We start from the raw sequence: 25,045 nt of genomic DNA on the forward strand, positions 1-25,045 counted from the left end.
GATCAGCAAAATAATAATGTATGAATGCTCCTTCTGTAGATAATTGGACCCAAAGAGAGAAAGAAATTCACAGTTCAGTAAGATCCCTAACCCTGACCTTTAAGTTATTTTTCTTTTTATACATTCAGTACAGTATCATGTAAGCTGTGCAAAACTTTACTTAAACTGGCAGTTTGCCATTTCAGTTGCATTTGTCTTTGGTACAAAAATAAACAATCGCATTAATGTGCAAGTATTTGTTTTCTTCCGGCCAAGTACCGAAAATTATTTTTCTAGAGCCATCTTTTATACAATACATAGACTCTGTGGCATATCTACATTTTCAACATATTCCTATATACATTCAAAAATTTGTAAGAGCTGGAACAAATACATTAAAACCCATGAAACCATCTATATATCTTCTCTCCCATAGGAGTTTCTTCATCCTACAAAATTTTTACTATTCCGTGTTTATTCTTCCCCTTCCCTCCCTCCCTATTCAATACAAGGCACAAAGAGTATACGTTATTTCTTACTTGCACAGACATTTAAATACCGTATCAAGCTCAGAAAATTATATTTTTTTTATATGGCACACTAGCTTTATTGCTAAGTGTGCTATTTACAAGTTAGGTTACAAAGAAAACTTATTGTTTAATTTAGAAGAAAAAAGCAACAATTTTTGAAAAAAAATAATCCTTGAGTTTACATTTTTTTTTTAAACTTAGAGCATAAACCTGCCAAAATGTTTGGCATTTTACTAATTTTTTCTTTGCAAAAAACATATTTTGCTCCTACATAAGTTATATAATCTGGTCCTAGATAAACTTAATTTTAAAATAAACATGTAGCCATTACATTTATGCCAGAAGCAGATTTAGATCTACAAGGTTTATGCCTCAAAATGCCATTAAGCATTTTATATCATGCTTTCACTTACCGTACTACATTGTTATAAAAACAAAATAAAAAAATAATGGAACTGAAAATTGTGTTTTATACAGCACTAAACTCACATGCAGACCAGAATTAATTCTACAATGTAGTAGTTCATGATGCAGGCAGAGCTCTGATCAGTGTGATGGGATAAAATGATGTCTGTTAAATTTTTGATGTTGGTATTCGCAACCCAACAAGTCCTCCTGTAGGATTTCCTTCTGCTGTTTTTTCTAAAACCTGGTTCACAAATTCTGAAGTTTGTCCAGATACCGGCTGTCCTGGAAAAATGAGTAAAAACACATCTTCAGAATATTATTAAGAATTTATCTGTCCCTTGCTCTTTAATCCTTACAGTGTTAATAAGATCAAACATATTTTCATATAAAGTATTTGAAATCTGATTCCACTCACCCGGAATAGTCTAAAAAGATGGCCGATGAACAACAACAAGCTGAATATGTACATGTAATACATGATAAACCTGGGTAGGCAGCAACATTACAGAGAAGAATACAGAAGAAACTGACTGTAGTTGTTAGGTAACTTGAGGATAGTTTAGTCAATTATGAGGTCAGATAAATCTCAGTGTAGTACGCATTGTTTATAACCTTCAAATCTATGTGTAGCACTGTGCATAAAATCTTTTATTAGGAAATCATAATCTACGTCAGAGCAAGCAGCTACATTCAAAGTAGCAAGTAGCTATATAAAGGCAAAGCAAAAAGCAGCCTTTTTGTTTTGCCTGGTATATATCCAACCCTAACAGAAACATAAGCAAGTAAAAAAGTAAATTATGAGACCACCCTACAGAGAGGGAGCTTAACTTTGGTGTCATCTAACCAGTTTTGTTTAAATTAAAACTAGTACATTATGGGCATTCTCTCTCTCAGTGTGTACAAATGTAAATGACAGAAGAGGGAAAGAAGAATTTTAAGACTGGTAATTGTTGAGCTCTTGGATGAAAGGGAAGATGCACATCAAATAAATAAGGGTAAAAGATGACATGGTACCTGAGCAACCAGATCTGAGTTCGGTTTGAATCTGTTGGGCTTCAAGAAATGGACAGAGTCCTTACGACTGTGAGCTCAGCCATCTGCTCTTTAGATCTGGCTTGTCAAAGCAGCCGGGTATGTGTGTCTTATGATTGGGTTCTAGCAGTGGCATGAGGGTCTGGATGGGGAACAACAGGCTTACCTGAACCCTAGCAGAACTGAGTCACTTTGAGTTTGGTGTCTGCCAGTGCTAGAACTTTGCCTTTGTAGCTTCATGCTGTGACCAATTACCAGATTCATGGATCATGCAAGGGGAGGCAGTGCTCAGAGTTACTCATGCCCTAATTACTTCCAGATTGGCTTACTATAATGAACTTATACATGGGACTACCCTTGAAGAGTATCCAGAAGCTTCAGCTGGTGCAAAGTGCAGTACCATGGGCAGTTATGTGTGTTTCTAAAAAAATATTACATATCTGCTGTGTGAACTGCATTGTTGCCAGTGTGCTTTCGGGTCCAATTCAAGATGCTGTATTTTGATCTTTAAAACTCTTTATGACATGGGGCCAGGTTATTTGAGGGACTGCCTCTACCAATTACATCTGCTCATCCCATCAAATCTGGCAAGTGAGACATGCTGCATGTTCCGTTACTCAGGAAACTATATTTGGCAGGCCTGAGGCGGCAAGCCTTCTCTGCTATGGCTCCCACCTTATGGAATGTTCTTCCCCCTGAAGTGATTCAGCTCCATCCCTCCTTTATTTTCTGGAAGTCCCTCAAGACCTGGCTTTATCGTCAGGTCTAGGGGTCTCAAGGGACCAGTGAGATTTTGAGATGGCTCCATTGCTAAGTGGATCTCTCTTGTGTGTGTGTGTTTTTATGGCTATGCTTGACATGTTTATTCTTCTAATACTTTTTCTGCTGTATGCCACCCAGAGCCCCCTTTTATGAGATGGATGGCCATATAAATTTCATAAATTAAATAAATAAAACCAGTATTTTCAAAATTTAGAAATACTAAGCGGGAGCCCTATTTTTATTTTTTACTGCTTATAAATAGTACTATGTTTGTTGTTCACTTACCAAGAGTGTCTTTAATAAGTACATCAAGCTTCTGACTCATATTTGTTACTCTCTCATCTTTAGGACTCTGCACTCTGTTCACAATTTCTTGTTTGATAGAATTGATCACAAACAGTAAGTTATCTGCAAAAGAGATCAAGCAACAATATAAGTCCACCCTACTGTAATTTTTCTGAAAAGGAAGAGTACATCTGTTATGTAAAAGCAATTTTATTGCTTCCACTCTTCCACCTGAAATGTCCATATTGATATAAAATAACTAATAAAACTACATTAATACTGAAGACAGCTCATAAAAAGTAATACAGAAAAAAAAGATAGACTAAAGATTGAAAGGTAGAAAAAACATTTAAAGAAAAAAAATATTTGTATCTAACAAACAAATGGATGCCAGACAAGACTCTATGGGACACCCTAAACTACAATGCCCCCTTCTCCCTAGTTTCCCATGAAGCAATGTGGCAAACATTTCAGATGGTTAAATCTTTTAATGTCCTTACAAAACTGCAATAGCTTTACTGAATAACTTGTGAATTATCCATCTAGACCAGCTTTCAGATAATTATTATCATACTTCAAAATGGATAGTTTCATCAATCAGCATACTTAAAAGATTTAGTCAGGTACTCTAATATTGATAAATTGAAACTGATTACATGTAGTACTTTCAAGTACAAGACAACTTTTTTCCTTCTATAAAAGCTTACCATATTCAGTATTGAGTCCCCAAAGTTTAACTTTGTTGGCTTCATACTGAGCTTTCTTTTTCAGTCGGCAAGCCCTGTGATGTTGAAAAGGAAAAGAATTGGAAGGTGAGATATTGATGTTATCAAGCAGTACCCAGACTATAATTCCTAATTCCAGCTCTCATTTCTCCTTTTCCTAACAAAATGATTCCTCTGTGATTATTTATTTATTAAACGTATTTCTATCCCATCACAATCTAGAGTCTCTAAGACGGGTCCCGTGGACCTGTATCGGGCCGCAGCACGCCAGCAACCGGTCCGCACAAACAAGCAAAGACCCATCCGCAGGATGCAGGCAGCACACAAAACCACGCCCCCTCCGGTCTGGGGAAAAACCTCTCTCCACAAAACCGGTCCCTGGTGCCCAAAAGGTTGGGGACCTCTGCTCTAAGGCGTTTACATGGAGCAAATAATATAGTTTAAAAGGTGTATAGTACAATCTTAAAAATCGACAATCATAAATAGGAATAAAAAATGACATTAAAGCAAAAATGATACTATAAAAATAAAAAAATCGGCAACATCTTACCATCCCAGAATATTACAAGTTTCAGTAATACAATTAAATGTAAGCATTCTGGCTATACATAGCAGGCAATTATGATCAGGCATTCTTCCAATGTGCTATGAGAAGTGTGAGGCAAGACATAAGGGAGAATTTTAATAAGGGAGTAAGGAAGAATTTAATGCCCTCGGTCACCATGAATTGGGCTGCCATATAAATTTTTTAAATAAAAAAATAAACAACTTTTTGCATATGATTAGACTTAACCAAACTGTCAGATACAAAGCTATCATTTATAGAATAGCTTTTCCTTTTTCAATATATCAGTCTACAAATGCTTGTCAATAGGAATATAATTTATTAGATTTGTGTACTACCCAACAGTTAACTTGTATACTACCCAACGCGGTGGGGAGGGGGCTCACAACAAAATATATATAATACACACACGTATACACCCAAACATACATACACAAATGTAAATAGAGAACAAACAGAATTGCTAATGCTACATTCAGGAAATTGTTACCTGGAGGCAAGTTTATTTTTTTCTTTTCTTGATCTTGGTCTTGCTGTTAAGGGAAGTTCACTGACAGGGGTCAAATCGCTAATTACTTTATTCAGTTTCCTAAGTTCATTTCCAATTTGTAGCAATTTTTTAGGATTAGGTGTCAGATCTTCTACATCAGTCCTTCGTGACTTTTTAACAGCATATTTTCCTATTTAAATATATACAATCGTAATCAATAGGTTGCAAAGTTACATTCAATTTGTAGATACACATTTATGTTACAATGCTTATTGTATGTTATTTGCCAGCACTGTAATACAAATAAGAAGTCTATATGGACTTTAAACACCCTACAAAACATCTTAGAAGTCACTGTAGGTAAAAATAAATAAATACCATGCTGCAGTCGCATGACGTATAGTCAGAAAATCAGTAATACATCTGTTTATTTTAGGTTATTATGCATTTAATTTAAAGCATTTTTGATAAATGATGTAACTAATGACAATGACTTTCATCAATGACATAAGTATTTTCATTTCTTTCACCAAGTTTAATGTCTACAAACAGACTATTACAGGTAGTCCTTGAGTTACAACCTTTCATTTAGGGATCATTTGAAGTTACAACAGCACTGAAAAAAGTGACTTATGACCCTTTTTCACACTACTGCAGCATCCCCATGGTCACATGATCAAAATTAGGACACTTGGCAATTGGCTCTTATTTACGAGGGTTGCGATGTCCCAGGGTCCTATGCTCACTTTTTGCAATCTTCTGATAAGCAAAGTCAATGGGGAAGGCAGATTCACTTTACTGTGTTACTCACTTAACAGCTGCCGTGATTCACTTAACAATTGTGGCAAGAAACATCGTAAAATGGGCAAAACTCACTTAACAACTATTTCACTTAGCAACAGAAATTTTGAGCTCGGTTGTAGTTGTAAGTTAAGGAGTACCCATAATCCATTTCCTGCAAAGAGGAAGATGGGAACAAATTTTGCCAAAGTGTCACAAATGTTACCAAAAAATAGGGAAGAACTGTTATCCAAGTTGCAAAAGCAAATTGTTTTTATGACTCCTTCCTCTTCCCACCCCATCCAATGACTTCAATAAATTAATGGAACAGTGAATAAAAGTTGCATATTTTATTTAAAAAGGAAGTTACGGTGAGGAAATTTTAGAATACTACCAACACATATCCATGCATATTTCAATACCTCCAAATCCCAACACAATGTTAACCCAACACATATTAAACACATTTGAAATGCTTATAGGTCTTTATTTAAATGATACAGGGAATTCTGGCAAATTTTTAAGAAGCGCGCCATGCCCCTGTATACAGTGGCTCTCACCATGATGTAATCCGTTCTTCTGATACATGTTGCTTGGTAAGGTTTCACGATTCCACTCCGAAGGCCTTAGCATTCTCTCCTGCTGTGATGGTGTCAATTGTTCACTATATTCCCAGAAATATCTTCGCTTGCCTCTCTTTCGACAAGATATTGCAGTCATTTCTTTCAAATCTTCTACAGAATCATTTTCAAAACCTAAACATTTATAAAGTTGCACTTTTTTAGAGCTTGTCCGTAGCAAATGCACCAGAGATAGAAAGAAGAGAGTACATCAAAAGTAAGGGTAAAAAGGATTGGAGTAAAGGAAAAATGAGACTTTAAGCTTTGACAATTTCTGGCAATGTTCAATTTTTTTCTCCCAAAATTGCTGACAAGAGAATTATCAGATGACCAATGGACAAAACTGGGCTGATGGCATAGGACTTTTCCAGAGCACCTCTAAACCATTTTTTTTTGTTAAGCAGAGCCTGGAGTTCTTTACTGAATTGTCTCTTCAACTGATGCTTTCTTCAAATCAGCATTCTACCTCTTTGATTTCAGAAAGTCAAAATGATCACTGATTCATTACAGATATACAGTGCATATTCAGATACAGATAAAAGTATCAACTGGAGTTAAAGTAATATTATATTGTATTGCTTTATATTATATGCATATAATTTTTTAGCTTCCATATTACTCTTTAAACGAGTGGTCCCCAATTTTCCTGGCTTCCAGGGACCAATTTTTCACTCGCTCACCGCTTGTGCAGCCTGATTCCCAAACAGTCCGTGGACTGAGAGCTGGCAACCCCTGCTTTAAACACAGAGTGAAATTTTACTATTCCAAATCATCCTAGATAGGCATTTTTCTAATCTTGTATTAAAATAGGCCACCTGGTTTCACACACCAGATACGCTATTTTCCCCAGAGGTCATTTGCACTTGTGTCTGTTTATGCTCATAGGAAATGAATGTTAGATAGCTATTTATCCATGAATTATTTATATTAGGCTATGCAACAGAAAGAATAATAAATCACTTCATGGACAACAAGAAGCAGTGGCATTTATTCATTAGAATGATAAACACTATTTATGGGAAAACGTCCATATAGATCATCATAGAGCATGGCCATCCAATTTTCATAGAAAACCTTCAACATTTCCAAAATGTAAAAAAACCAGACCTCTAAATGGATGCTTGACAGACTGTTATATATACTGTTGACGATTTACAGCTTATTTTAAAAACAACCTACACTGTTCAGGGCCTCCCTCTTTGTGGGAGATGGGCAGTTTAGAAATATGAACTATAAACAAACAAACCGCATCAGTGTTGTACAAGACATTAAGTTACAATACTACACTGTTACAATCTAGACCAGGGGTAGGCAACTTCGGCTCTTTTATGACTCATGGACTTCAACTCCCAGAATTCCTGAGTCAGCTATGCTGACTCAGGAATTCTGGGAGTTGAAGTCCATGAGTCATAAAAGAGCCGAGGTTGCCTACCCCTGATCTAGACTGTGCTTCCTTTGGTTACATTAAGCAAGAAGTTATTTCACGTGGCTAAATACTCATTTTCGATTTTAGAATGTGTAATGCTTTCAAGAACATCAAACATCTCCAAGAAGAGTGGTTTAAATAGTTGGTATCTAGATCATATGAGTTTCATTACCTGGTTCAGAGAATGTATCACTCATGTCATCATCTTTATCGTCCTCGTAATCCTCCTCTTCATCATTTTCAGAGAGTTCATGCTCACTTCCAAAGCCTTCATCATGATCTTCATCTTCCACCTCTTCCTCGTCATCTTCATCCTCATCAGGATCAGCGTTGCCTGCATGATCAGCTGAGCCATCACTGACAAAAAGAGAATAATTATGCTCTTCTTTTTTCTGTGAAGGATCTGACACTGAAGTGCTAGCGGACAGATTGCTCTTCTCAGCAATAAGTCCAGGAGTTTCCTGGGGTGGAGTGAGGAGCAGAGCCTGAGTCTCTTTAAAAGGCAATACAGGAGCACTGTGATTCTGAAGTGGGTCAATTCCTTTCTGCTCTTGCCTCTTTGCTACAGCTCCACAGTAGCAGGTGTTTTCTTTTGCAGCATCAGCATTTGCCTGGCTCATAGCGGACCTGTTCTGGTGCACTGGATTGATCTTCACTTTTGCCTTTTTAACATAATCCTTACATTCAATGTGAATATTCACTTTCTCATTATTGTACATATTGGCCTTAACCATGATTTGTGTGCTTGAATTGGCCTTGCTTGCTTTCTGAGCAAACTCAGATAAAGGTGCTTCAGCCGGAGCAATTTTTGAGGAGCAAACTGGGGCGGCTGCTCTTGTAATTTTCTTGGTTGGCAGAGACGTTAATTGGGTTTGTTTTGCATTGAACAGCAACTCTGAGTAGCATAGTGGATCTGAGACAGGCTGAGAGTCCTCACTGTTGAGCTGAGCCAGAGTTGGAGTTTTACTTATTACCTCTTCATCTTGATACGGGCTTGAAAAATCATCAAGACCCAAATAGTCCACCTCTTTTGTTCCCCAAATGTCACAGCTGGTTAGTTTTGTATACTTTGTTAAATCTTCACAGTAAGTATCCCACTGATCCCAATTAGCAGGGAAAGTCATTTCAGTATCCAGAATCTCAGTAAAAGTTTCTAAGTTCTCAAATTCTTTACAGTCCTCTAGAGAAAGGAGATTGTCCCTGGAACTCTGTTGGCAATCCATTCCTCTGTCCTATTAAAGTAAATATGCATAAGCATATCAATAACAGTTCATGCATTTTCTATCCAGATTCTTACCCGTCAGCCAACTAAGACCAAAAGAAATTAATAATTAATATTTTATGTGCACCTTGAAGAACATATTGCACAAAGCAAGTTAAAGCAGTAATCCTAAAGTAAGTTGCATTCAATTCAGTGGATTTACCAAATGAGCATACATAGTCCTATGCTGTATATCGATTCTGAACATTTGAGGAGTCAACGATTCCTATGCTTATCTCAGTGCTTACCTGCCATCAGTTCTAGTATCATATAGACCTCTTTAAGCTCAACAAGACATTGTCAATGACACTGAATGAATCAGAACAAGAGACAAAGTGGTAAGAATCCATTCTTTCTCGAATTAATCCCATAACATTCAGATTCTGAAGTGCTTTATTTTAATTATATATTAAATATATGACAATACTGTATGTTTAAAATGGGCAGAAAACATCAGCCCAAACGATCAAAAGTCCGAATTAATCCTCTAATCAGGAAAGACTATAAGTTTGGAACGATGAGATTTAGAAAAAAAGTGAATAAAAGCATATATATAATATAATTTAAAAATGTATACATGACAGAGGTAACCGATAAGGCTTTTGGTCTGATCCAAAGGAATCTTCTCATTAATTTTTAGTATCCATCATATAAAAGTCTAATACACCTACAATTACTCACACATACGCACACATTTTATATTACCCCATTATAATACAGGCGATATGCTTAAGAAAAGTCAGAATTAAAATAGTTATTACAGAAGTATAAAAATCAAGTTATATGCTATACATCTAACACATGGTAGATACATATATTTATAAAGTATTATTACATGATAATTTAATAGTTGTTTTAAACTGTACTTCAAGAGGAAGAAAAATGCAGAAATGGAACAAATTATCAAGAGAGGCTGTGGCACCTTTTATGATTTCAAAGAGTAGCTTCACCTAAGTTTCTTTAGGAACAAGAAATATGCTTCATGCAATTAAAGACAAATGAATGTAGCTTACCAATTCATACATGAAATCTGGGTCAGAATTATTAGCCAAGAGATCTGTGCTGATCAGAGTCTGTTCAGAAAACATGTGGCTTTGAAAGGCATCTCCAAATGGAGGGTCCATTCCACTCACACTAGGCTATAATAAATTAATATTAGTTTGGAATTTAAAACATCTCAATTTTATTATAAAACAAAACAAAAATATCAATCCTTCAAACATCCTAACTTCTTTTTTTTTTCATTCCTACAATGCATCAGGAATAAACATTTGAACTTAACCTTTTAGCATTTTCTACATATAAATGTATTATGATTCTGGCTGACTTCCTGAGATGTGCTAAGTCAATTTGGTTGAGTTTGGTTTAGCATTTTTCCAAACCCACCATTATTTATATCTGTGAATCCATCCACTGTCATTCATTCAATAAAAATGATTAAAACAAATGATGGGTTTGCAGAAGGTGTGACCTCAACATCTTTCTATCCTATCTACAATATCTGGAATTAAATAAAATGTATACTATAGCCATCTAAACTTACTTTTTATTGGTAATAAAAACTGTCCTCATCTTCTCTTCTCTTTTTATAGCATAATGGTCAGAAGAGGGAGCAAGTTCTACATGCCTTCTTCCATGTATTCCTGTTCTAAGCAATCCACCAAAGTACATTCTTTTTGGGAAGAATAATGATGATATGCTGGTAGGTACCAAATTAGATGCAGCTCTTTTAAGCTATTATTTTGCTTTTGAAACAGTATTAAAAATTGCTTAGATAAATATGGATTGGACATTTACCTGAGGCATTTCCAGACCCAGATCCTCCAAATTCAGTTCCAACCTTTTTGCTTTCCTTGCTTGCAAATTCTGTTCCAGCTTTTTTTCCGGGTTAGTAGGCAGCATATAACTCATACAATGGCTAGTTGCAGATTTTTTGCTAGGAAAATGTTTACTCTGATTACTTAGAATATTTTTTTCTCTGGGGAATTTCTGCCTGAAATGAAAAGAAAACCATTAAGTGATTTTACATTAAATGCATGCTTACATATATACCTGTTATTTTCCTTTAGGATAAACGAAACCACAATCATAGAATCATTTTGGCTTTATTCATTCTTCACAACAGATCGTGCGCTACCTAACACCTTTTTTACCATGATCTGCCCCATGTTCCCTATTTTAGTTAGTAAACATGCTGCTAAGAACCCAGATTCACTCATTTCTTTAAACTGTTCACTATTGATGTACAGCTTGCAATAAGTTACTCCATCTTCCTCATCAAACCCAAGTATTTTAGTCCTCATTTTTTGCTGCAATTATTTTTAAATGCATCTCTCTTCTATTTTCTCTTTCTCTTCATCCTATCTTTTCATACTTCCTATTACGGTAACATAACTGCATAGATTTCGGAAGCAATTTGTAAAACAATTCTGTTCCAAGCAGCTTCCATATAATCTTATGTCCACTGGGATTGTGTTACGAGATTAATTTAATCTAATACTTTTTCCACAGTGGACTTGTACTTTCTATTCCTCCAGTTTTTCATTTCCATTCTATCTCTTTCACATTTTCTCTTTTTATCTGTTGTCATATTTAGTATCAACATTCTGAGTTAAGTTTGGAAACAAAGAAATGGTCTGTGCAGCTTTTTTAATATATGTTTCCTTCATCTAAGCTCTGCTCTGAAACACAAGTTTGTATTCAGAACATTTGCAGTGACTGTTTCTCAATTGTTTTCAAAGACAGCCACACACTGTATGTAAACTGAACAATGTGTTACCAGGATGTGGAATTGATCCAGGAATCCTCATTTCAATAAAATGAGTATCAAAGTACAAACAGAGAATGGAACTGCTTCAGCCTAATGTTAATATTCAGATGAATTATTTTAACATGGGCCAAATGTTTGTGCTTCTACAGTAACTGGTAAAGAAAGAAAGTAAATGGTCCTATGGATTCACAGGAATTCATATTCATACACAAGAGAAGCTGCCTATTACGACTTTACAGAGGCAATTATTTTGAGTTGCTTATGCTTTCAGTCTTTGCTGATGATAGGCTATTTTGTTATTGTGAAAGAGAATATTTTAAGTTCTACTTGTACAATTATTCCTAATATAATAGAATTACTTTCAGATGGGCACATTATCCTGACTCATAAAAGCATAGCCATCCTTTATAATGTGTAAAGCTATTTTTCCAAATGTAAGAAAACATATACTTCCAAATGTAATTCAAATAAAATATGAAAATTATATTAATATGCATATCAAGTTTCCAGTTTGAATAGTTTCCATTCCAGTCTGTATTTGATTATGCAGAAGTAAATGATTTATCTATTGCTGCTATTATTTTGATGTTTTATTAGTTCCTGATTTCAACTTCATTTATCAGTGTTTTTAATGTCCCAAGTTATGATTGTGGTGTTTTTGTGAAGCCTTTATATTGTTCTACTACTGCTTATTACTGGAATTTTTGTTATTTTATGGTCTAAAATCTATTAAAATAAGCACCCAAAAGTTAAGCATATTAAAGCAGGATGACTACTTTACATACTAAGAACAATTTTACATAACAACAATTAGTGAAACTTTAGCACGTTAAGATATACTAGAATAAGGAAACAAAACAAATCCTAATAACTCTTATTTCTAATAAAAAATCTCCTTAGAGGCTATATAAAAAATCAGCCTTTTTGTAAAGAATTAGACTTTCTTAGAATTTCCATGTATAGCAGCTGCATTTTGACAAACTAATATTTAAGATTTGGCAGATTGTTGCAAGGTACCAACTAAGCTAAGCACATTCAGTCTACTAAACACAGCAGATAGCATTAGCAAAATAACTTATACAGTGCTGTGCCACTTTCTACTAGGTTACAGAAATGACATCGTTCATTGGTGACTTTAGAAGCAAAGGCGTCAATTAAATCAATTCACTGAACAAATATTTTAAGTTGATTAAGTTGGTATTAAACTTAATATTTTAAATTAAGTTCCTACAGTAAGGCAAAAAAATACCTTACAGCTTTTGGCAAGATAAAAATAGCATATTCATGAATTAAAGCTGACTTCTATCGTTCCAATCTTTTGTTTTGATTTACTCACACATTTTACATGCTTTATTGTCTCTCTTTGCAAGTGTAATAAAAGACTGTGTTTAAACTTAAGGATACTGCTGGTCAGTTTCAAAGTTTATATGAATGTGCTGGAATAATTAAATTTGGTTCCATACAATAATAGATAAACAAAACAACACAAGGATCATACCTGGTTCTGCTTATTTGCATCATCTACTGTTATTCTATAAATAATATTTATTTCATGAAAATTTTATAAATGAACAAATTGTTCATCCCCTATACTTATTGACATGAAAATTCTCCTTTTAAATATTTATGCAGGCAATAATGATATATATAACGATTATAACTAGAAGACTATAGAGGAATATAATCTAACTCACAACAGCTATCACTGAATGTCTTAAAACTATCTCTGCACCATAGTAAAATTGCAGTTTTGCTAGCCTTTTAAATAAATTAACCTTCATGTTACTATTTAACTGTTATTTAACGGAAATCTGCCTTTGTTGAACATTAAGTGCAACATAGTCATTTAAATTACTAAATATGCAAAGAATTAAACCTTGGATGGGTTTTGTAGAATCCTGTTAACTTGTGTAGATACAAATTATTAACATTGAAAAAGTTCTTAATCACAAGGATCCAGTTCAGTTAACTCAGGAGCACTACAAAGGCAGCGTATGTATATACTTATTTATTTATAGGTTAGTAATTAACACAGATTTTACAGCTGTAGATTTGGTTTAGATTTGATTCCAAAAAGATCCATTTAGATTTGGTTCCAAAATACACCCATTGTCATTGTCAGTCATTCAGTCCTGTCCAACCCTTGGCCATTCTATGGAGCCACACTCTTCATGCCCTCTTGTCTCACATAGTCTTCTTTAGATCTACCATGGTCATGCCAGTGTCTTCCTTCCTTTATAGTGTTCAGCCAGCGGGTACTAGGGTGGCCCCTTCTCCTTTTTCTGCTGATCACTCCCAGCATGATTGACTTTTTAAGTGAGTCAGCTCTCATGACACGACCAAAGTATAACAGTCTTTGTTTGGCGATCTTGGCTTCAAGTGATATTTTTGGTCAGTTTCGGTCTAGGACTTCTTTGTTATTTTTGCAATTGATGGGATTTGTAATAGTTGCTTCCAGCACCACAGTTTAAAGATGTCCACCCTTCTCCTATCTGCCATTTTTAGAGCCCGGATTTTGCAACCATAAGTAGTAATTGGGAAAAAAATTGTGTTAAATAATTTGCATTTGGTTGTGAGGCTGATGTCTTTACTCTTTCAGATGTTTTTCATGCCGGACGTTGCAGTTCTTCCAAGTGCTATATGCCTTCTGATCTCAGGGCTGCAGAAACCAATTTGGTTGATTTTAAAGCCCAGCAAGATTAATTTCTTTATCTTTTCAATGATCTCACTGTTAATCTGCATTCTGACCTGTGTGTTCTCTGCAGTTGTCATCATCTTGTTTTCTTGATGTTAAGGTAGTCTAAATTTTTCACTTTCATCTTTTGACTCTCAGGATTAGCCACTCCAAATCGTTGTATCATCTGATATTGGAGGTTATTGATATTCATACCATTGATTTTAACCCCAATGGTAGATTCTCCAAATGTGCATTTCTCATAACTATTTCTGTGTACATGTTCAATAGGATGGGTGACAGGATTCAACTTGTTGAGTGCCTTTTCCAGTTCTGAACCATTTTGTGTCTTCATATTCCATTCCTATAGTGGCTACCTGATCAGAGTACAATGACCGAATGAGCTGGATATGATGTGTTGATATTCCAGTTCTTGTTGTCATGGTCAACACAGTCGAAGGCTTTTGCGTAGTCAATGAATACAGCATCTGTTTGAAACTCTGTGTCTCTTCTTGGACTGTGCAGCTGGCTTAAAGATGCAGGCCTTTAAAAAACAGACAGGTGCTATGTTCATAGTTCCTGAGCCCCCAGTTGCATCACCTAGAGGAGGATATAGGCTCCTGAGCAATACTGCGTGTATTGCTTGTAATGTAAGAAAAAGAGAGCAACATCTGACTTTTTTTTGCTATGAGGAAAAATGAAAGATATAGGTCATCATAATGTCCATTCACAATAATTATTGCAAGGAAAAATGAGCACAGATTTAAGTCTAAGTAGCATTCCATCATCCTTTGTTCTGACTACTCAAATCACCCTGCTTGCATCCTTTAAACTGCTTTAAGCAGCTGAACAGAGCAGCATCCTGAGGCATCTAATTTTTCAATTTGCTTTCTATTTTTGCCTTCAATGGAAAAGCAAAATTACAAACCACACATAGATTATTTAGTCTTGGAAAATGTTATTTTTCTTTTTGAAATTTTAAAGGACTATGAGAATTCTTTGCTCAAAACAATAGGGTTTTTAAAAAAGAATAAGGAAGTCTTCATTTTTCTAGTTCCAGAGTTCTTGCTTCCTTCATTTATTTTAAAACTGACTTCCAGAAGGTGGCCTTTCACACTCTTGAGAGTGGTATTTATGGGAAAAAATTTTTTTCCCTGTGTACAGCTTGGTGTACAGAACACAACACAGACTTCAAATGTGCACACAAAAGTAATTTTCTCTGTTAATAGCTTTGACAAACAACTTTGGCACTCATGACTATTATGCCAGATTATAAAAATTATGCTTTATGCTATATGAATGTGTCCTTATGCATAATGTATACTGTATACTGTATAAACCTTTTATTCAGAATGACAACATTGATTCTGCTTGTGCCTAATACTACTATAGATCAATTATCATAGCTGACAATGAAAAGCTCCATTTATGCCTCCCTTTCTCAACTTGTGCAGGTCCCTACTTTCATTATGACATTAGTCTAGCTGCAGTGGCACAGAGAACCCTGCATGTATAATTACAATTTCCTCAACCAATACATCCAGTGAACAAGCATGACAAGAATCACCTAGCTAATTTCATGTTCAAGCAGAAATATTCCAATTATTTTTAAACCCTTCATAACTAAACTGAGAATTTATTGATAAGTAGCAGTCTGGAAAAGCACAACTGCAGTGTTGGTGAGATACAATCGCTGTGATAATACTCTGAAAAACAGAAATGCTGTAGCAATAAAACTGTGCAGAAAGACTAATTGTGAATTTAGTCTTGTTCTAAGAAAAAGCACTAGCCAGTTCCTCTAAAATATTTGGAAGTTGGGATAGAAAGCAAAATTGAAACATGATCTGAACATGATAGTACAGGTTTCTTTAAAAAAACAAACACCCTTGCACTTTAGTATTATTGACTTTAGTGACTTACCATCTACTTCTGCAGGCTTAATCAAGACATACCTAAGAAATGTAGCATCCATCAACTTAAGGGAGCCAATATCACAGAGAAATGTTTAAAGGATTTCCCCCCCCCCCAACCTAAAAAACTCAAACTACTCTGTAAATTGTCTCTTGCCATCCAATTCTATCCTGCTGTATCGAAGAATCAATTTTTTGAGAAAAGCTCCAGTGCTACTGACATGGGCAGGTCAATGTAGTTTATTTGATTTGCCAATGCCATTTTCTGGTAATTTTCTATTTATTTTCCAGTTGAGCCTTCAGGTCTCAGATTTCGGGTGACGTCACTTACCATGCAAATACTAACCACGTCTCAACCCATCAGCTTTTGCAAAATCAATTACTTAATGCTTAATAGATTCTCTTTTATGATCAGGATAGTAGCTTTGAGGATAAAGTATTAAAGAATAGGACAGAGCATTCCTCTTTCAGCTTTATGTAATTGACAATTCTGAATGTTTCTTGAATTTTTAAAGTTTGCTTTGAGTTTACTGTTACCTGTGTTCTACCCTGACCCTCTAATAAATCAGACCTAAAACAGAAGAAAAGTCAGAGCAAACTTAATGGAACACATATAAAACTCAGTACCTGCCCTAACTCTGTGGCTAAATTATGGCATTTTTGAAGTTATGATGCTTTATTGAATTTGCATACCAACAGACCTTTTTGAAGTAATTTGAAATAAAATTACAAGTTGCTTGTAAGTTTGGAACCCAACATTTATAATTTAATATGAAGGCTATTTATAGTAGTCTATTAAGTATACAATGAATTGAAGTTTTCTGGCTATCTAAATATTGTTGGTCTCATGACTTTCATATCAATAGTGAGGGATGTTTGAAGCTGTAATTCAGCAATGTCTAAGAGATCACTGATTCTTTGCCCAAGCTACATGACCATGCCAGAATAATTCAAATATGTTTCTTTTTCCCCCTCCAAGTAAAGTAGTATAAATGCTTTAATTGATCATGAATCAGATGAGGCCCAAGTATTCCTGCACAAATATTTTGTATTATATGAAGCCCCTTTGGATGGTGGGACTAATGTAATTCCTCCTGAACAAATATGATTAGTGGAAGGATATAGAATCCAGTGCCCTCCAAATGTTTTGAACAGTTCTCATCATCTCCAGCCACTAAAAACAGTAGTAAGATATTATGTAAAGTACATCTGGAGAGCAACATATTGCCAAATCCCAATCTATTCAATGATAACCGGGTATTAGTAATCCTTTTATTATGTTAGTTAAATGTGTGTTTTCATGGAAGATAGCTTATAACTTCTTAGCTGTTGACCGGATGAGCTGAAAATGGTATATTAACTACTACATTGATTTTAGGTATAGTTCAGAGATAATTTGCAGAACTAGCCCTTGTTTCTAAAACACAAATTAGTTTTGAGATCTGGTAACATATCTAGACTGTAAACTCCAGATTATCATTAGATGGCATTAGATGGTTGGAAATTGTCTTTGCTGCTATCAAGTGGTCATTTGAGGTTCCATAAATGATAGGCCTTCTGAAGACAGATGTTAACAATTGCAACTGAACAATTATCTAATAATTATTTTTTACAATACCAACTGGAATTTACATAACTCTCGGCATAGGACAACTGTGATTTAAAAAAAAAAAAACTAATGCAAAAGTTTAGCTTATTTACCATTCTAAGTGCATCAAAACTCCCAACAAAACACAACAATCTCTTCACTACTATATAGTAAAAACTATAGCAATTTTGTAAGAAAACAAATCACTCTAGAGAAAAATTCACATTCAGTGTGATACAAATTTACTTTCAAAATATAATACTTGTGATTTGGGGTTTCTTTTGGGTTGTACTATCCATGCTAAGAGCTGTTTTCTTTTTCTTCAAAGGAGTTTTAAAACTTTAGCTGCCTTAGCTTCTCCAATGCAAACACGGTTTAATACAGGAGACACAATTTTTGTAGGGAAGGGGAAAGAGGACTAACTGCATGTATGGAACACTCATCACATGTACTGGTAAGTTAAAAGCTGAATGACATAAGTATGTCAATATTTCACTACTGAAAAACCTGACTGGTGTATAAGGCAGGACCCAGATTTCCCCTCAGATTATATAACTATATTGTAGGTACTTGTGTTTAGCTCTGGAGATCTAGTCAACAGCTGCTGCAAAATTAAATAGATAGGCATTTACTGTCATAAAAGGCACATTTTTTAAAAAAAACATGGAAAGTAATATCATTTAATTATATTGTAATTTTATTTGCCTTTATTAATGCCTAGGTCCTGTTCATTTTTTGAAGTGCTGCCCCAAACGCACTACTTAAAAACGAACTGTAATCTTTGGCCTCCAAAATTTGCGCAACCCTGAAATAAAACTAAAAGTTGAGGGAAAATGATTAAAACAAAAATTGGTTTTTAAAAAGGAAAATCAAAGTAAAAGTACATACTTTTCAATATATAATACAAATTGTTAAAGCAACTTGCAAATATTTGGTTTCATTCCATTTCTGCTTGAGAGCCCTATGCAGCAATAAAAATAAAAGGGTACTCATGTAATTTTTATCCTCAACAAATAACTTTTCTTGCATCAGTTCTTAATTTTCAATTCTAAATGAAGATACTTGAGATCTTTCATCTAAGAAAGAGTGAATAAACTGATTTTTCATAAACTGGTTCTCCCTGCTTGCTTCATAGACTTGCTGTTTCTAAGCTCAGGATACGTTTGTTGTTGTAGGCCTGAGATATCAGCCAAAACAGAGATTACTTTGTCATGAAAAATCTTCCTGGTACAGCCTCACAATGCATAACATAACATATTATAGATATATTATATAATGAACTTATCAATAAATCCTTTTGTAAAAATATATGGATGTATCACAAGTGAAGCAGGAGATTCATCAATAATGCATCCCTTAGTTTATGAGGTCTGGTATTTGTGTAGTTAAAATTTATATTCTGCTGATTATGTGTACTGAAGCATTCTTATATCTATGAGCTAAAATTCTAGCAGAGGCAAATTTCTTCTGCACCTTCCAGTCTACCAAGAATAAAAGAACTTAAAGTTCTACTTCATTGATTCTTCAAAAATACTGAATATTTTTCATGATCAGCTCCGTAGAAGGGTTTTTCTGCTTTCAAAAGTAATTGTTAATATAACTAGCTTAATCTCTGATTCATCAAATCTCATGTTGCCTGCTTATGTTTGAAGCTGAAGATTGCACCTGAGGTCTCAAGCCTTTGAAAGGTCAGAATACATAATAGCCTGCATTAATGGATTACAAGTGGTAGAGGCTGAAATAAACCAAGAAAACATACAAATTTGATGTAGCAGCTGGACAATTAACCCATCTTATAATAAATTAAACTTTTAAGATATCAGGCATAAACTATTATTATTCATGTTGCTTCTGCAATGAAGACCACAGTACATTCTTTTATTAGTAATACTAATAGCATTTTAAAATAAAATGCTATTTTATTATACTTTATTTAAAATAGCATTTAAGTGAACATACTAAGAAGGAAAAGTGGGGACTTAAATTAAGCAAAATCAGGCAATAAGAGGTTTCATAGTACAAAGAGTTTGATCTTCATGTCTTTTTTTCTTTTTGATTTAGAAATACTGTATGCAACAATCATTGTCTGTTTTGTAGAATTAACAATAAAAATATAAATGCAATTAAAAATTGATTAACTTTGAACAATTTCTGATTTTGCAGTACAAATATAATAAAACATCAGACTTCACTAAATGAAAGGTTATAAATCAAGGACTACCTGTAAACAGTACTGTATTCATTTCAATAATTTATTGGTAGAACTGTTTTGATTGTATTAGTTTAAAATTTACAAAAGAAAAGTGCAGTCCGTTAATTCTTCTGAAATTAACTCAGGGGGTTTTGTATTACAGTATTAGCCAAGATTGCTGTCTTTATCACCTAGAAAAGACAGATTTTTCAGATGCTATACAGCAGCAACAGTTTCAGTCCTATTGAAGAAGGTTTGGCACACTAGAAAATTGTTTGATACCATATCCTTTGACATGCTACAGGTTCTATTTTGTCCCAATTACTATTTAAAATCTGAATCTGTTGGAACTGTAGAATGAGATGGCACCAATATTTGATGTCACTGAACAGTACCCAAAACATGGGTGATATATCTGAATGCTCAGGAATTAAGATTAACCAGTACTGGACTGGATATCTTAAAGTTCAGTGTACAAGTTTCAACCTTTTCTATACTTAGCTGACCATTATTCCATCCCTGATAACATATTTAGTAGTTTGCAATACGTAGTTATATAGAAATACCATTTAAAGAGCCTCTGGAAGGTTCAACTAATACAAAATGCAGCTAGACTTATACTACTGAGATTATAATATGTACTGGTTGCTAATTATTTTCTGCGTCAATTCAAGATTTAAATCTTTAAAACCTAACTACTTCAGGGCCTGAATAAGAATATGCTTATTTTAGGATGAATATGTCTGATTTAAATCTATAGCAGAACCATTGCCTCTTTAAAAAAGATGCAGGAAAATTTTTTACAAACTGCAATCAGAATTAAAGTTACAAAACACAATATCAAGCAGTGTTAAAATACAATTAAACTGGACAATCTATTGCTTATCTAAAATAACTATTTCTTCCATTCAAAATTCTACAACCTAGGACAGGTCCTGCTTGCAAAGAAGTTCCACCCAAAGTATCCACTAACCCATCTTCAGTGACCACATGAACAAAATGTCCTGTAATGAAGGACATCAGTTCAATGAGCAGCTTGCACTTACTTTTATCTTCATCCTCACTTCTAGCTAGTCATTTCTATCATCTACCTAATCAATATACAATGATAATAGAAATCTGGCACTGTATTTGAAGTGCATCCATTAACCCAGGGAGGGAAGTTATACACACAGCACAAAACAAAGTAGTCCTGCCTACTTTTTTATTTAGTGTTCTTGCACTTTGGTGGTAATGATGGAGCTTACAACTTTTTCCTCTATGCTATGAAAAAGGTGCCCTGGTTACTGCCTACCAGTTCTACAATACTGCATGCCTATATGGAGTTGTTTCACAGCTGTAGCTTTTTTTTAAAATCATCCCTCAATTCTAATTGTGTTTTTTTAAATATTCCGGTGGTCGAAACTCGTCAATTCATATCACTAAGCTGAACCACTAACACACCTCCCATCCAATATGGCCGCTCCACCAAACAGGACCGAAGCACACCCTAACCTAGTGTCGTTTCGCTCCGCCCTCCCTGTAATCCTACTGGCTCCTTCTATTCGAAACTCTGCCGCTATTGGGCGCGCCCGGTGTCGTTCTTTCTGACTAGCGGCCTCTCTCAAGTTAGACTGACGCGACATGTAAACAAATCACTTTCTGGATGTTCCAAACTAATCAGAACTCCGCCGGCCCACGCCAGACCCGAAGCCAACGAGGGGAAGAGATCTGAGCAGCCCTCTGCATCCCATTGTGGAAGTAAAAAAAAAACATTTTTTGAGCTACAAAGTTACTTTTAAAAAAAAGGGGGGGGATAAGATACCTGTAGCCTATCTATGCGGGATGGGTGGGGTTTCTTCATATTTTATCACAAATATTTGTATGCCGCCTAGGAGAATCACAGAGAAGAAGTGTCCGCACTAAAGGAAGGTAGCGATGGTGAATCTCAGATACCTCCCTTTTCCTCCTTAGGGCTACAACTGAACTTTGCAAACTCCTAAGATTGCAATGCACACGAGGACTCCTCACACACCCCGTCCAGTCATTCAGCATTGCAAAATGGAAGGGAAAGGTTTTCTCCTTTCCCATCAATGTCTGCTCTGTATGAATCACATACTTTTTCTTCTTGGCTCCCATGCCAATCACTCGGCTTTCTCCCTCGCCGGTATTACCCAACTTGACAACCACGAGGGCCGAGCCAGATATCTTCGTTTCACTTCCTTCCCATATGAATTAAGCGGGAAATAAAATTGGGGTAAACACACTAGGGCAACGTGTGCAGCCACACATTCGTGTGAATTCGATTTATAACCTATGAAATTCTTCGAACATTAACTCTCACCATTTCGTCAATCCTACTCAACAGCGTTTACAGATTTTTCTTATTAACAAAAACGAGAGCATATTTTTTTATCCGTATCTAAGACAGGGCAACTCTTCTGAAGAGGAAAATGTTGCATCGAACCAAACCGAATGGACCTCACAAGACTTGAGCGTGCTTTAGAACAGCTGACAGAATTTTCTTTCAAACGCCCAGCTAGTAAAGCAAACATGCAGAAGTCTGCAGGAAACAGAACAACTAGGTCTCCTCCTTCCCCAAGTCTCTCCCTTCCTACTGTTATAACCGAGTAAATCCATTTTGGGGGAAAACGAGGTTAACATGAAAAAGTTCCTTACAGAAACGAAGTACTAAATTAATCCAAGGACTCAATGCCAATATCTGAATAAACCGCCTAGCCTGAAGTCCCTCCTTCCCCTTTACATGGAAAAGGAGACTAAACAAACCCCCGGACTCCTCTGCAGTCTGAGGAGGAAAGGCAAGCAAGCCCACGCCCCCTTCAAGGTCTCTTTCCACCCAGGGCGAGCGCTCCAAGAATTCGGGCATGTTCTTGTCCACCCTACATGACCCCTCCAGGATTGAAACACGGGAAAAAAGCCGCTTTGTATCTTAACTTTAAACATCAATAGCCTATTTGCTTCAACTATTCCTTCCGCCGATAGTTGTCAATGCACACTTGCCCCGGATCTCCTCTGCCAAGCCACGCTGCGGAAGGACAGCACCCCTTTCGCTGCCCCCACGAAGACGACCTCGACCGCGCCGTTCTCAGCAGCCTCCATCCTAAATCGCCCTTCTCTGCTTCCTCCTGCTGCCCCGGGCAGCAAGGACCTTCGGCGCCTCCCTCCCGCCGGAGCCGCCGCATCCTTCTGCCGCCGCAGGGCTTCCCGGCTCATGCAAGAACCTGCTGGGACCGCCGCTCTCCCCGTCTCCCCCCGCCCCGCCACCGCTGCTCCCTCCCGCCCCGACGCGGGGGCATGGAGCCCCCCAAAACTTCTCTCTTTCCCTCCCTTCCCCACCTCCTTCTCTGTCGGCGCTTCAACGGCTTCCATCTCCCTTCGTGGCTGCTCACCTGGTACCCCGACCCAGCGGGGGGATAGAGGACGTCTCACTTGTGGTCCCAGCTTCTGCTGGGGCTATAGCTCTGGCCCGGCCCCTCCATGCCGCTCTGGGGTTTGTTTTGTTTATGTCCCTTCCTGACGGATTCCCGGAAATCGCGTGACTCGCCCCCATCACGTGGCCTTTAAAAAACGGGGCGGGGGGGAAGGGCGAGCACAGCCAAGTCGAGGAAGAAAGTAAGGCCGCCGAGGCCTCCAATCAGAAAGTGCGCGGTCAAGGACCAATCAGCGGCCGCAGAAACTGGTCTCCCCTCTCATGTGACGGACCGAAGGGCGAGGGCGGGGAGAAAGGAAGGTTCTTGCTCAGCTGACGGGGACGGCGGCGGGAATTCAACGGGGGAGGGGGGGGGAAGCACTAACATGGCTCCTAATTGCAAAGTAGTTGTATTGGCCGCTCGTCCGTGGGGCGAGAACTAAAGGGCCCGATTTTAATCAATCCCAGCTGATTTGTAGTGATCTCTAAATTTAGTCTCCAGTCTTGCCAAACTCCTGTAGGATGATGAGAGCTGCAATCCCAACACCTCTGTGCGTGGCCCACCGAGTCGATCATGCAGCCTTAATTCAGAATGAACTATGATGGGGTCTCAGCCTAATCTTTTTAAATACAGAGATGCAGGATGTATAGTCCTGTTGCTTTGCAGGTGCTTAGTGAGGCCTGTTCCTTGTGCAACTATCTTCAACTGCACAAGTCCTGGCTGCAGGATTGAGGGTCCAGAATGTCTAGCCTATGGGATCTCAACTACTGAAAGCAAATTACTGCTCAGTGGTTGGAAAATTGTTTAATTCTAATAACAAAGTTACAAATAGATCCCAAGGAGGCATTGTCTTCTCCAAACGATTCTCTAAATCCTATCTCAATATAGGATTGAGTCATCTGTAGTTGACTAAAGTTGGTTATATTCAAATACAGGGAGTTGTCAACTTACAGCCCTTTGTTTAGTGACGGCTTGAAGCTACCGCAGTACTGAAAAAGTGACAACTGGTCTTCACATTTACTACCACTGCAGCATCTCCAGTCATGTGATCAAAATCTGGGTGCTTGGTAGCTGGCATGTATTTATTTGCAACAGTTGCAGCATTCCAGGGTCACATGAGCACAATTTGCAGCCTTCCCAGATGCTTCCAAAGCAAAGTCAGTATGGGAAGCTGGACTCACTTAATGACTGTATGATTCACTTAACAACTGCAATGAGTCACTTAATTGTATCCAGAAAGTCATAAAACTGGGCGCAACTTACTTAACCACCAACTTGCTAGCAATGGAAATTCTGGTCCCAAATGTGGTCGTATGTTGAGGACTACCTATATGTGTAAATATACCTTCAGAGGTCAAAATACTGGACCAAAATTTTCTTATTAGCTCTAAGAGTGTTCTTCAATGTAGTTTGCTCATACATCCTAGTGTAAATGACACAGAGAAGAGGGGGGAAAGTATGCACATATATGGATTCAGCCTAGGCCAGGGGTCTGCAACCTTGACAACTTTAAGACTTGTGGACTTCAGCTCCCAGAATTCCTCAGCCAGCTATGGGAGCTGAAGTCCACAAATCCAAACCCCTAGGATTTGGATTTGGTTCATGATTGTCTTCAGAAAGCTTAGTCATCCCCTTGCAG

General features: G+C 36.7%; 1 protein-coding gene across 1 annotated transcript; it reads right to left on the reverse strand.

The window, feature by feature from the left end:
- Nucleotides 1-816: 816 nt before the first annotated feature.
- Nucleotides 817-23,499, reverse strand: CREBRF (CREB3 regulatory factor). The gene is made up of 9 exons (XM_015818697.2): nt 23,386-23,499; nt 10,661-10,856; nt 9,877-10,002; nt 7,775-8,834; nt 6,117-6,311; nt 4,777-4,966; nt 3,704-3,777; nt 2,997-3,119; nt 817-1,199 (listed from the first exon to the last, which is right to left on the reverse strand). The coding sequence occupies exons 2-9, from the start codon at nt 10,772-10,774 to the stop codon at nt 1,084-1,086; spliced, it is 1,998 nt and encodes a 665-aa protein (XP_015674183.1). The 5' UTR covers nt 10,775-10,856; nt 23,386-23,499; the 3' UTR covers nt 817-1,083.
- Between the last annotated feature and the right edge of the window lie 1,546 nt (nt 23,500-25,045).

The sequence above is a fragment of the Protobothrops mucrosquamatus genome, unplaced genomic scaffold (assembly GCF_001527695.2).
Source record: "Protobothrops mucrosquamatus isolate PMUCROS unplaced genomic scaffold, P.Mucros_1.0 scaffold_141, whole genome shotgun sequence".
In the NCBI taxonomy this organism is placed as follows: domain Eukaryota; kingdom Metazoa; phylum Chordata; class Lepidosauria; order Squamata; family Viperidae; genus Protobothrops; species Protobothrops mucrosquamatus.

Coding starts and splice junctions, on each gene's coding strand:
- CREBRF (XM_015818697.2), bottom strand. CDS start 10,774: ATGAGTTATATGCTGCCTACTAACCCGGAAAAAAAGCTGGAACAGAAT. Junction 4,967..6,116: donor GAAGAACGGATTACATCATG/GTGAGAGCCACT, acceptor ATATTTAAATAG/GAAAATATGCTGTTAAAAAG. Junction 3,120..3,703: donor GGGACTCAATACTGAATATG/GTAAGCTTTTAT, acceptor TCTCTTTTGCAG/ATAACTTACTGTTTGTGATC.